The 12,952-nt window shown below is 40.0% G+C and overlaps 2 protein-coding genes across 3 annotated transcripts in view; one reads left to right on the top strand and one right to left on the bottom strand.

Moving 5' to 3' along the window:
* Positions 1–2,568, bottom strand: part of prkcab (protein kinase C, alpha, b) — a 98,956-nt gene extending 96,388 nt beyond the window's left edge. For both annotated transcript variants that reach the window (XM_053338023.1, XM_053338024.1), the window contains exons 1-2: positions 2,402–2,568; positions 2,213–2,244 (exon numbers count right to left, since the gene is read on the bottom strand). In XM_053338023.1, coding sequence (XP_053193998.1) covers positions 2,213–2,244; positions 2,402–2,568 — 199 coding nt within the window. The remainder of the gene's footprint in view (positions 1–2,212; positions 2,245–2,401) is intronic.
* A 1,896-nt stretch (positions 2,569–4,464) lies between these two features.
* cep112 (centrosomal protein 112) overlaps positions 4,465–12,952 on the top strand; it is a 98,073-nt gene continuing 89,585 nt past the window's right edge. The window contains exons 1-4 of the mRNA XM_053338026.1: positions 4,465–4,564; positions 5,538–5,728; positions 6,000–6,163; positions 11,937–12,021. Of these exons, the coding sequence (XP_053194001.1) occupies positions 4,465–4,564; positions 5,538–5,728; positions 6,000–6,163; positions 11,937–12,021 (540 nt within the window). The remainder of the gene's footprint in view (positions 4,565–5,537; positions 5,729–5,999; positions 6,164–11,936; positions 12,022–12,952) is intronic.

Here is a 12,952-nt window from a genome sequence, read left to right as displayed (position 1 = left end):
CAAAGAAAAACTGACACAAATTAGACCATGGACCCCCATTTGATAACATTTTGTCCCAGGGTCCCCAATCTAATCGAGTGTTTTTCCTTTTAGATGTTTTATTTAAGTGTATGAAACCTATGACAAAAATAGTAATACGTTCTGTCATTGTGTTGCTTATGGATAGAATTACAGTGAAAATAAATAATTCCCCTTTTTGTTGGGAAGAAAAAATAAATTACTCAATGTTTTAGTATAAATCACACTGAGCATGTTTACAAGACTGAATTTCACACTGGAATAATGGGTGCCATTGCCTAGCTGCCACACCTGTTGCTCATTTGGACATTGCTCTTTGAGCAGCTGTTGCTAATGGTCTTCGTTAAATAAGACCTGGAGCACCAATATAAAAGAGACACAAAGGGGTGAATCATAAGGTCAGAGACTGTTTTCAGATCTTGTTAGTCCCACTTGTTGAACTGTCTCAAACCATAGCTACTGAGGAGTACAGGGTGCTGCTGCTCAGCTAACAGCCATGGCTCTTGGACTCCTGCTGTGGTATGTTTGAATGAATATATGTATATCTATAAAATCTTAATCTGAGACACTTATTATTTTTATTTTTTACTTGCCACTTTTGCAGGGTTTCCTGGATTTGTTCTCTTCTGTTTAATGGCAGTGTTGGTCGGCCTGCTGGGAAAGGTAATGACTGCCCCTTTTGATTTCCACATTGAGCCTCAGAAATATTTCTTGCTTTACCTTTTACTACCAATTTTACAGGTTATGGATATCGATTCAAGGCTGACACACGTAACCTTGGGGATGAGCAAGACACAGTTTTGAACTCGCCTACACTTGATTGGCAGGCTACAAACAACCAAGGGACTGGGAACAAACCCTCAGTTGCAAAGTTGTTTCCAACTAGCCAAAGTCTGCTCAGCACACCCAGTGCTCATGAGGTAGTGAAAGTTGTTAAGGTTGAGTCAAGAGACTGGAAGCTGGGAAACCTTGAAAATCCACTTGTCTTTCCTTTAAAACCCAACAAGCGTGACCCAACAAAGCCTCAGTCATCAGTAAGTGTTGCTTCTACTAACAGTGCTGATTTCTCTGAACTCTGGTGGCTCTACACAGAATGCTAGTCCAACTGCTTATGTCTCTACTCTGTCCTGTCACTTTTCAGGCTTCTAACTCTGAATCCTGGCAATCGGAACTGATGAGTGATGCTGGTCTGTTGGAGAATGGTGTTGGTCGCCAAAACCAGAACTCTAACACTGGCTCTAATACAGATGGAGGTGACTCGACTGTTAACGCTCCTCTTGTCTTTGAGGAAGTATTCAAGTTTCCCTCGACTACTGATGGCTTGTCTTATCCACGTTATAATGAAATGCCCAACACTGTGGGTGGTTATAGAAAACTTAAGAAACTAGGGTTTTCACCTGGTACCTCCACACAAGAGAACCCCTCATTCCAGACTTATCTCTCCAACATAAGAGACCGTCCTGCCTTTCCATCCAGGAGGTTGAGCCCCTACTCAAGCTTCAGTCCTTTAAAGCTTGACTTCAGCCGACCAGGACGCAATATCTTCTCTTGGTTTAAACAACAACCATTCTTCACAACTCATAAGGTTTCCCAGAGAGTCAGTGAGCCAGTCATTCCAAGCTATATTGTCCAATCCAGAAATGGCTACTGGCGAAACAGGCGTCTCTTCACCAACTCCAACTACTCCCCAGAATTCCCCTCTCCAATTGTTGTCAAATCAAAGGATGTCAAAGGTGCTTCACCCAGTAAACCAGCTGCCTCTAAAGGTGTGAAGATGCTGGAAAGCTATAAAGAACCTGGAAAGGTATGTCTACAAACTCCTGATTGCTGAGAAATGTTCAAAAATAATGCCTAAGTAACTGTTTTATCTTTCAGAAGCAAATGGGAACCAGCAACACCATGAACATGCCGCTGTATGGGGTCAAAATGTGAAATCAATAAAATTTGAACCTTGTCATGTTGCCAATGCTTTCATTCTTGGACTAACAACCTAAATTGAAATAGCCAGGGAGTCAAACTAGATGTTTAAACGAAGTCAACATGCAGTGTGGTTTTCTGCTAATTAAGTTTGGGGATGTAACATTACAGGAGAGGTTGTGCAGGGTTTGTTCCTTGGTTCAAACAGACTATTATGATTATGCCTCTGTCAAAGAACTTATGGACACACGCGCACACACCCACACAAGTAGTTTACCTTGGCATTGAAATCCTTGTTTTCCAAATCCCCTGCAACAAAAACACGTTAACTCAGTTTTGGTAGGCACTGGGCTATTTGACACATCGTGAAAATACAGAATACTCATGATGTAAAATGTCAAACTTTTCTTTTATGGGGAAAAATGCACAAAGATGGTCTGTATAAATCTCAGAACAGGATGCTTACCATATGAAGTCTGTACAGTGGCTGCAGAACGTCGGCTGCTTGAAAAACCTCGCAGTAAATTTGTGGTTTTTCACTTCATGCACATTTTTCTGCCGCAAAGCACCTTTGCGAGCGAATCGATTCCCAACCCCAGCTGAGTCACTATAATGCAAAAGATGGTCAGCCATAATGGGGCAGGGGGGGACAAAACAACAGCCACAACTTCGTTTTCAGTCCGATTTCTGTGAGGTTGATTGTTCACAGTTCTTGGTGCTGTGCCCTGTGGAGCGCTCTCGATCACTGCACGCCTCCCTTCTGCCTGGTCTACAGCTGAGCGCTTCTTTTTCATTCAAAGTGACGTCGAGGTTTGTCTTCACGTGCTGTGGGATTATTTCCCTCCAATTTCAGAGCACCATAAACCATCCAGCTGCTCGTGAGCCCACTAACTACAATTACAACTGTTATATATGCACTAAGTAAAGTTGTTTTAATATTGCATGGACAAATTTAACATTTTGAGTTTTAATGAGTGAAACATATGCACACGCAGATATAGTCTATAGAAAAGCGTTGCCGAGTGGCCAGGATGGGGAGAAATTAGTGTTTTATACATTAAATCCACAATTAAGTTTTAATGATGCAATTTTGAATTGACAAACATATTAGTTTCATTCTGAAGTGGTACTTTTGATACACCTGACAAACCAGACTAAAAAACAATGAAGGTATAAGGACGAGGAGCACCTGAAGGCAACATGTAGCTCCGTTTCTTATTGACAATCCCAAAATCTGCAGTTGTTTTGCGCCACCGTGTGGATTTAAACTGCATTTAAGATTTGAATGAAAACTGAGAATGATGGGTATCATCAATTCAATTGAAAATGAATTATCACTCCCTGCTTAATCTTATTTGCCTGCATTATTTTAATAATAATAATAATTATTATTATTAATAACATACTAGTAATAATATGTATTTATATAGCACACAATGCATACAATTAAAAACAACAGGATAAAACTAGAAAATCTCAACCATCAGATTAAAACTTAAATCCTCAGGAGAAAGAAATGGTAAAAAGATATGTATTAAGATTTTGTTTGCAAGTATCAACAGACTGAGAGCCACCCTCAGGTAGACTGTTCTGGTCTGAGTTTGGGGGCGTAATTAATAACGGCTGCCTCTCTGTGCCTTTTAGTTCTGGGTTCAGGGACAGTCAAGATAGCCAGAGCATCTAGCAAAAACATGCATTTAACCAATGTAAGGATTTTGAAACTGGAGTGATGTGCGCTCTTTATCTTAAACATGGGTAATAATAACTCGTTGATGCTACAATGTTTTAAAAGCACAAATTAAATCAATATTCTAATATGAATATTGAAAACAAGATGGGAAGCAAAAGGTGAAAGTGGTATTCGTATTATTGGCTCATTATGAGATTAACCATGTCAAGCAGCCTTCTGAAAATGATCTTATTCACTTTATATTGACAGCTCTGTTTTTCTTTTTTTTAACGTAAGGATGTGCCGTAAACCTCATAATCTCGAAGAGGACAACAATGTGTAGTTTCTATGGCAACAGGTAGACGCTTCGTCTCCACGGAAACCGGATGTGGCGTAGAGTGAGAACGCTGAAGTTTTGAACCAATTTGAGCGGTGAAGTCAGTGCTCAAGGTAAAACTCTCTTTAGCCCTTACAAGTACTTTTTCAAGAACACTGTTGCGTTTTTTTAGCTAACTGTATGTTCATGAACGCCTGAAAGAAACTATAACCCGAGCGAGCTTTACACTGCTTTGCTTTAGCTCGGCTGGTAGCAGTAATGTCATGTTTGCTAATGTACTGCGCTCTTAACTAGTAAACAGCTTATAAAGACGTTGTTTACAGTAATGAGGTTGTAGTCATGTTGTGCTAATATTATGTGACAGTATTTTATGTAACCACGTTTCACATGGCTATCCCTATTTTCATATGAAACAGACTGAATAGGTCAGCTCCAAGCACTTATTGTAGCTAGCTAAGCAATGCTACCCACACTACGTCTTATTAATGACTATAAACATTTATTTATTCCTCCTGGAGACATCATGAGCAAAACTGAGGACTGTTTGGAAAGGCTGGACACACAGTTTGACCATTTTCTACTGGACATGAAACCGTATGTCCTTAAACACCCCAACAAGACAGGTAAGATTTAATTTAATCAGTAATCATCTCACTTAAAGATCCCCTCTAGACATTCATTAAGACAGATGAAAATATTCAGCTGGTAGCAATAATGTCCATCTGATAATACCACATTGTATAATGACCACATTAAAATCTGTAAAATGTCATCTACTTCGTCTTAAAATGTCATTTCCATAGAGCACAGAGTCTTCTACTGTCAAACTCTGCACGTACAGACAGGTGACACATTCAAGGAAAAATCTACATAAAGTGTCCTTTGGGTTCACCACATGTCACCAGAACAGCTTCAGTGTGCCTTGACATTGACTCTACAGTTTCTGAACTCCACTGGAGGGATAAACACAATTCTTCCAAAAGATATATTCTTTCATTTAGTGTTTAAATTATGGCTGTGGTCCAAAATCTGCCGTAAGTGTTCAATTAGGTTGAGATACGGTGACTGTGAAGGTCATAGCATATGATTCACATAATTTTCATACTCATCAAACCATTCAGTGACCCCTCATGTCCTTTCAATGGGGGCATTGTCATCCTGGAAGAGACCACTCCCATCAGGATAGAAATGTTTCGTCATAGGATAAAGGTGATCACTCAGAAAAACTTTGTATGGATTTGCTGTGACCCCCCTTATTCTAAGGGAACAAGTGGACCCAAACTATGCCAGCAAAATGACAGAGCCACGGATCCCCTCACTGTAGGGGTTAAGCATTCAGGCCTGCACCGGTTTTTCCTTAAATTCTTCACCCATCTGTACATCACTCTGCACAGTGAAGATATAACATCACTGATAGCTAACTTAAGTGCCGACTGTGTTTTGTGTTTTTCCTAATGATTAATCAACATGTACATTGGTATACGTGCTAATGTGATTATACTACACCCAAAAGTTAACTGGCAAGTTCATACATAACTGTACTTTTTAAAGCTGTAACATAACTTGACCGGCCTCGTTCTCTTCCACTGATCTCAGAGCGCCAACGTTGTGCCATTTGGATAAAGAAGCTGTGTGACCCGGCAATATGTGGCTCAGGTCTGCTAGGTTGTAAGAACCGCAACATGTATGCACGTTTACTTCTCCACATGCTAAAAAGAGGCGTCCTGGAGGGCCCTTTCACCAGCAGACCTGAGCCTGGTAGCCTCAAAACACTTCCTACCTACATGGTAAGAATGACTGCTTCATCAAATCTCAAATATTCTTGTATTGCAATTGTTAGTGGTGACACAACTCAATGGTTTCAAATAATTATTTTCCCTTGGTGAACTTCAAAACCTCTGCCACAATCAAGTATACTTGCACAGCCATATTTTATAGGCAACACTTAGAAAGTCATATTGAAGCAGCCAATAAATATCATTGCAATGGATTGCACGTACTGATCAGCTGAATTAAGTTAAACATTGTCTCTTGTCTTGTAATTATTTTCATTTTTAGTCCATTTACTTTGACGAGCCCCTGAATCGTCAGTCTGTGGAGCACAGCAATGCAGGGCTGCCTGACTGGGTGACAGGAGAGCTGGGTGCTTATACTGATGACAGCTTGGTTGTCGGTCTGCTTAAGGACATAACCAGCTCCACACCCAATGCAGCTCATCACAGGTACTTTTCTACTGTACATCATCCGGGTCTAATGTCTGTACATAGAAAATAATGTTGAAATCAAAATTCTTCATCTTTTTTTAAAATAATGTTCATAGTTGGTGATTATTAGATTACAACTTTATTATGCATTGGTGCATAGTAATGCTCAACCAGAGACTGAATATATTTAAAGGTAATACGCATGGATATGTACTGTGGACTTCCAATTGGAAATCAAGACTCTTCTTCTCTGACCTACTTTATTATACATGGCCATAGTCCCACAGTATTACACCCATTAAGCGTTGATCTTGTTTAGTAAATGTTAAACCAAAGTCAGTATTTGTTGGACATAGCAATACTTGCTAATATGCCCATTATAGTTTAATTTTCCTGTTGTCAGTCAAAGTGAAAGTCATTCAGTGAGTTTTGAAATATACTGTAGTATATAAGTGTGGTCGTCCTGTCTGCTGTCCCACTCTGGTCTCTGACATCACTTATTTACTCTAATCATAACACCATGTTCAGTGTCACTTACAGATATCATCAGTCTATTTTCATTATTGATTCATCTGCTGGTATTAGATATTTGAAAACACTGAAAAGCCAATTCTCTGTCAGGTTTTTGGTATTTTTGCTTGCTCCAAGAATTACTTTAACGATTAATCAGTTATAAAAATATCTCTTATTAATGTTCTGTTGATCAGTTAATGGAATAATTATTGCACCTCTCCGTCTGTCTTCTTCATGGCTCATTGACTATCCTTTCAATTGTGTTTGCATGCTTTGCACTAAGTGCTTTATAAAACAATATTGATTACTCACATTATTCACTCTCTGGAGCCGTGAGCTGTTGAGTGAACTGGCAGTTCTTCCATTAATGTGGAATCTGACTTAAAGAGTGGATATGAGTCAGATCCTCCATATTTTTTGCATTTAGCTGAGGTCTCAGATTACTACTTCTCTTGATGAATGAGCTCCTTTTAATTTTGTGTGGAAATTTAAAAAGAAAAGCTTAAATGAATGTCTATGTATATTGGAAGCACAACATAACTAATTTTTCCCTTGAGGAGTTCGTAGTTGCTTATCAAAGTGGGAGTGAGAGGTTCTGGCACTCTCTTTTGAACTGCGTTACAATTTACAAAAAAGTCAATGAGAATTCTAGTATGTTGTTATCTTTCTGCAAAGAAAGAGTTTTATTGAAAAGAGAGAGTTCTTCTCTTGTTCTTCAGTGTGACTTGAGTATTCCGATGAGATAATTTACAAAAAAACTCAACTTTTGGTTAGATGTAGAAGATTCTGCACTCCACTTCATATACAGCATAAGATATTTATCCAAGCGTTCTGTTCTGATGTTCTTTTATTGGACTGAAAATATTGAACTTGGCTATGAAGCTGGATACACACAGCTTTCGTGACTGATCGCCTCTCGCATTTGCTCAGCAGCACTATCTGAGAAGCCAAAGACATTGCCAAGTCCTTGCATCAGTCTGCATGAGCTATCCATTCTGACTTTTCAAAGAGAAGCACTTCAAAAAAAAAAAGGCATGAGAGGATGAAGAACCTCTCGCATTCTCTATCCATCTTTCTGTTCCTCTCCTCTTTACCCTTTCCCTGTCGTTGAACCTGAGGTCCAACCCCCACAGAGGAAAGCAGAGAAGAAGAAGAAGCTCATTAGCTTGTCCTCTGTTTTGTAAGTTGTTTGATTTCTGTTCTCTTGTGAGCATCTACTGAACGCCTAAAATATAAATACACATATTTTGGATTTGAAAATGTGCTTCTTAATTAAAACAGCTTGACTGAAAGCTAGTGTACTCAGGTACACACACACACACACACACACACACACACACACACACACACACACACACACACACTTGTGAACACTTTCCACATGCTTCACTAAATCATCAGTCATCCTGGTTTGCTCAGGGATATTTCCTCAGACTACAGGCGGTTCCAGGATTTGACAAAGTGATGTTAGTAATGGCTCAGGGTTTTTCATTCCAGTTAACAAGGACAGGCAAATCAGAGCCCGGTGGCTTGATATGCTCATTAGCATAATAAAAAGAGAGCACTGTAAGTGTAGTAAAGAGAGCTTAATATCCACCAGGGCACAGTGTAAAACTGAGCACAGGCCCTTTGCTGCCATATTTAATTCTGATTTTACTTTCAGGGCCCCTGACAGTAAAATCCCAGGGGGGTGTAGAATATTTGATTAGTAGAAAATGATCATTAGAAATTGTCTTTGAATATTTGTCACAGTTAAACATGCATTATGTAACTCGTGTCTCACTTGCAGAACAAATTGTAATTCTGTGTTCTGAGTCTGGAGGACATTCACGTTGAAAAAAATGATGAAGTGTAGCACGCTTAAATCACTTTCTCCTTTAGTGTGTAGTTACACTATTATGTTACAGTAAAGTGATGTTTAATTTCATAAATATGTTGTCATCAGTTGATGAAAGACAACACAAGCTGCTGTTGCCTGACAGGATTTATTTTGTATGACTTGATGTCACCTTTTAAATTACCACTAGGGAATTTTTACATCATTATTGAGCTGTTTTTAGGAACAAAAAGCTTCATATGTTTGCATAATAGCTCACACTACAAGTGACTCCAAACAGTGTGGCACAGCCATATAGAGAGGTTTTATGGGGAGCAGACTCCTGAGTGCCATAGTGTCTGATTGGGATAAGACCATGAAAGACACTCAGATCACAGGCTAATGTCCTGATGGAGAAAATTAGCCAGGCCAAGGGTCCTTTTATGTGTCTCTCTCATTTAGATAAGATTAAATGGAAGGAACTTGACTGACTCCCCCTTATGATGTGGCAACGTTTGATCTCTCTCTCACTCGCCTTTAGTCAGGTGATGGGCTGGGCTTGTGTAAAACATAGGTCCTATTGATCTAAAGGCAAAGTTGGGTTGATTTTCTGATGTTTTGAGGAGATGCACAGAAGTGGATGTCCTGTACTGTTGTGTGTGCGTTGTTTAACAAATACATCCTGTAACCTCATTAGCCCAAAATGCACTAAGTGATTTTCACCCCGGGTTCTTCTGTTGCTGTGCAATCCCTAAATTAGCCACAAGATAGAGCCACTGCTTAATCTATAGCAGTAATTCAGACAGAGGAATGCTGTGGGAAAACAAATGCCGTCAGTGAGGGTCAAAGGATCATACAAATCAGCTTTTGCGATTAGCCTACATGTCCACTCCATCTTCTTATACGTCACCTTCAAAGGAGACAGAAAATGATAAAGACATGAGAGCAAATGGTGTGTGGTGGTTGGTTTTGACATGTTAACTTGGTAATCAGCACTGCTGGTGTCAGGTTCACTGCTAAAGTTGAGCGTGTAGTTTTGGTTTTATCTCTGGCCTTTCGTTCAGGCTATTCTTTCTGTTTTTTTGTGTCCTTGTTTTTCTCTTGTCTGTCTCCCTGACTTTTGTCTTTATCTTGGTCCATCTGTGTGCTTTTCATTCACATATGAAAACTTTTAACTCTTCCTCCCCCTCTCCAACCTCACTTTTTTTTTCCTCTGGGTAAAAGCGACAATAATATTGTCCTTGCAGTTGCAGGAGTAGGTCCTTGATGGTGTTGTTATAAACGCCTGAAGTCTCTTGCTCACAGGCTAGAGTGTTTCCACTGATCTTGCCTCCAGGTGGTATTGGGTTATGGTGGAGAAGGATGTTTGTCTCCCAAGGTCAGACTGCTTTCCTGAGTGTGCCCGAGGCTGAGACCTGGGCACATTGGCTCTGCACCTGGAGGTCAGACTGGTGTATGGATGTCAGGCTGCTTTAATCAGCCAAGCTGCAGCTTCTGAGGCTCTACATGGTGTTCTCATTTTCTTGTGTGTGTGTGTCTGTGTGTGTTGCTCTGGCCTGACTTGCCACTGCTTTGATCTCTGGGCCTCAGACTCCAGACACATCTGATTCAATTATCCTCATCCACCTGTTGACTTAGAGGCCCAAGATTGCAAAGCTTGGCCCCCTATCCCAAGTTTCATGCCTGCATGTGTTTATGCAAGTGCATGCAGGTGTGTGTGTGTGTGTGTGTATGTGTGTGTGCGTGCGTGCGTGCAGGAACACAGACAGACCAGTAAGTGTGAGAGAAGGAGTGAGTGAGGGCATGAAAGCTGATGTTTGGATTTTATTTGATTTTTTACATCGTAATGTGATGATGATAATAAATAAGTCAATCAATATTAAATCCTTAACAATATCATTGCAGTCAATCTTTTCATGGGATCATTTTATTTTGGACATTTAGGTGTTAAAAGTCCCCGAGATACATTTGCCTCAGTTGTTGCAAGGTTGATGGTGCTCAGGTCATGTCAGGAATAACATGGCAGTCACTCAGAGTCTTCCTGGTATGTGAATGGACATCACACTGCCCTCTGCTTTTACAGCTTCCACCACACATTCACAGAAAGGTATGACATTATAACACAGTCCTCCAAAACTTGGTGCTGCTTTAAAAGTGGCTATTGTCATTTACCAGGTCACTGCATACTGAAATATTAATAAACAAGGGTAGATTCACAAATGCTCAAGTCTCCCTTAAAACAGTAGTCAGATATGTACAATATGTGCTTATAATACACACTTGTTTATACATCAGTTACAATGAGACGCTTGCAACAACTGCAACAACACCTCTTCTCTTTCACTCTGTGAGTCATGCACACACACAAATACACACACACACACACAAATACACACACACACACACACACACACACACACTGGTCTTGTTTGTGCTCATGAAAACTGTGATCGTATCCTTTTGAATAAATTAAAAATGATTAAAAAAAACAACCGACAAAGCTGTCTCAATAAACATCCTGGCTCTCACTGAGGTGCTTCTCCTGCACATCTAAAACGTTGGTGCTTAAGAAGAGATAATGAGGGGGCATTATGACAGGGCAAATTCAAAATATCAAGGATCTGGCCTGTGTAATCATATTTTCTGTGCTCATAATAGTCCGAACCTATCCGCAGTTTACCAGAAACTTTTTTGACAAGGTCACTTAAAAACTGACAAAGGAGACTAGGAAGTGTTAAATTTGAATGTCCTTTTATAGAAGCTTTTGCTTCCGCAGTATTTCCAGAAAACTCAAAGCTTGACAGTGGTTTGCTCCATGAGATAACACTACCAAACCTCAACACTAGTAATGCTTAAAAAATTACATGGCAGGAAAAGAATGCCCATAGGCTGTGAAACAGTGCCCTCTAGAACGTAACTTGATGTCTTTATTAGATGGCAGTGATTTTGTTTTCTTCATTGTTGTCCTACCATCATCTCGTCTTCTCTCACATCTTCACATTCAGTTAACATTAATGACTCTGAACATGTCACATGTAGCTGTTCTTAATGAAATTGTGAACTCTGTTTTGCAACAGTGAGTGTGTGGGAAGTGAGAGTGAAAAATGTGTCAGTAAATATAAGCCGTTTCCCTGTTAAGTCACTTGTTTAAACCATGATGGACGTGATGAGACAATGATTGGGGTGTATGATAATGAAAAGATTGTACAAGCTGTAGACTGGTGCCCTGTGGGCTGTGTATGGAAACAGGCTGATGTATAGCAGAGACTTTTATTGTTCAGATGGGATGAAATGCAGACCACAAACCATGCAACCAATGCCAGATGTTGATCTGTGTAAATAGCAAGGCAGGCTGCCTACGCAAGTACATTTATTTGCAAACAGTGAGACAAGAGCAGACTTAAGAGACATGTACACACACATACTACATTGTAAGCTAACCTCACTTTTCCCTCTTTTCAGGAGAAGGCTGTATGGGGAGAAGACCCCATCGCGACCCACGCCCTCCAGTCCACTCAAACAGTCACCCAGACATGACGCCAGAATGGTTGGTTCATCATTGTACTTCCCTGGCATTTTTGTCTTAATATTCAACAAGTAAGGGTTTCATATTTATAGGTTGCTGTCTGGTAGTTTTGATGACACACTGAATTATTAGCAGTAAACCTGCTGATGCCAGTAGGATTAGTAGACACAATGATTTGCTTTCTGCTTTAATGTGGACCAATTTGGAAATTCCTGGGCTAATTTTCCCATGAAGAAATTTCCTGCACTATTCCTGTAAGGAATAATCGTTAATGGCTGTAATCACAATATACAATATATTGGCTTCATTTAGGTATAATTCTCCAGTGGAAATTTGAAAGTCCTCACTAATACAGCTCATGAAGTGACTTTAACAGACAGACATTTACTGATTCAATAGTTTTCATGTCAGCTCCATGGGAAGAAATCAACAGTGTTTGTATTTATTGATTCATTGATTTTATTTCCCCTACCCACCGTAGCGAGTGACGTGAATCTGCCTGTAGTGAAACAGGCAGGCTCACAGACAGACTAGGAGTATTAAAGCGATGGTTCGGCGTAATTTCGACCTAGCGTCATATGCACCATTACGTTCATCTAAACACAGCCTCAGCCCTTTTTTTTCCATTTGGTCGCAAATTAGTGGAGTTAGAGCTATCAGCTGAATGGCTTAGTACAGGCGCTGGAACCAACAGTGTATCTCTTAAATGACCCCACTAATAATGCCTGGATTGTTATCAAACTCATAAATCCATGCATTGGAAAGTTTGTTAGTACACGAGGAGTTTATTAAAATAACACTTACCTGATGGCTTTTACTCTGCTGCAACTGCTAAAGCTGTAAACATTGTCGAAATCTCACGCAATCACTGAAATACTGCGAGATCCCGCACAGAGCACCTTCTTCACGTTCGATGTGCTCTGTGTGCGGGATCTTGTGTGCGATATTTCAT

The sequence above is a fragment of the Scomber japonicus genome, chromosome 18, assembly GCF_027409825.1.
Source record: "Scomber japonicus isolate fScoJap1 chromosome 18, fScoJap1.pri, whole genome shotgun sequence".
In the NCBI taxonomy this organism is placed as follows: domain Eukaryota; kingdom Metazoa; phylum Chordata; class Actinopteri; order Scombriformes; family Scombridae; genus Scomber; species Scomber japonicus.
This window is presented reverse-complemented; position numbering and strand designations above follow the sequence as displayed.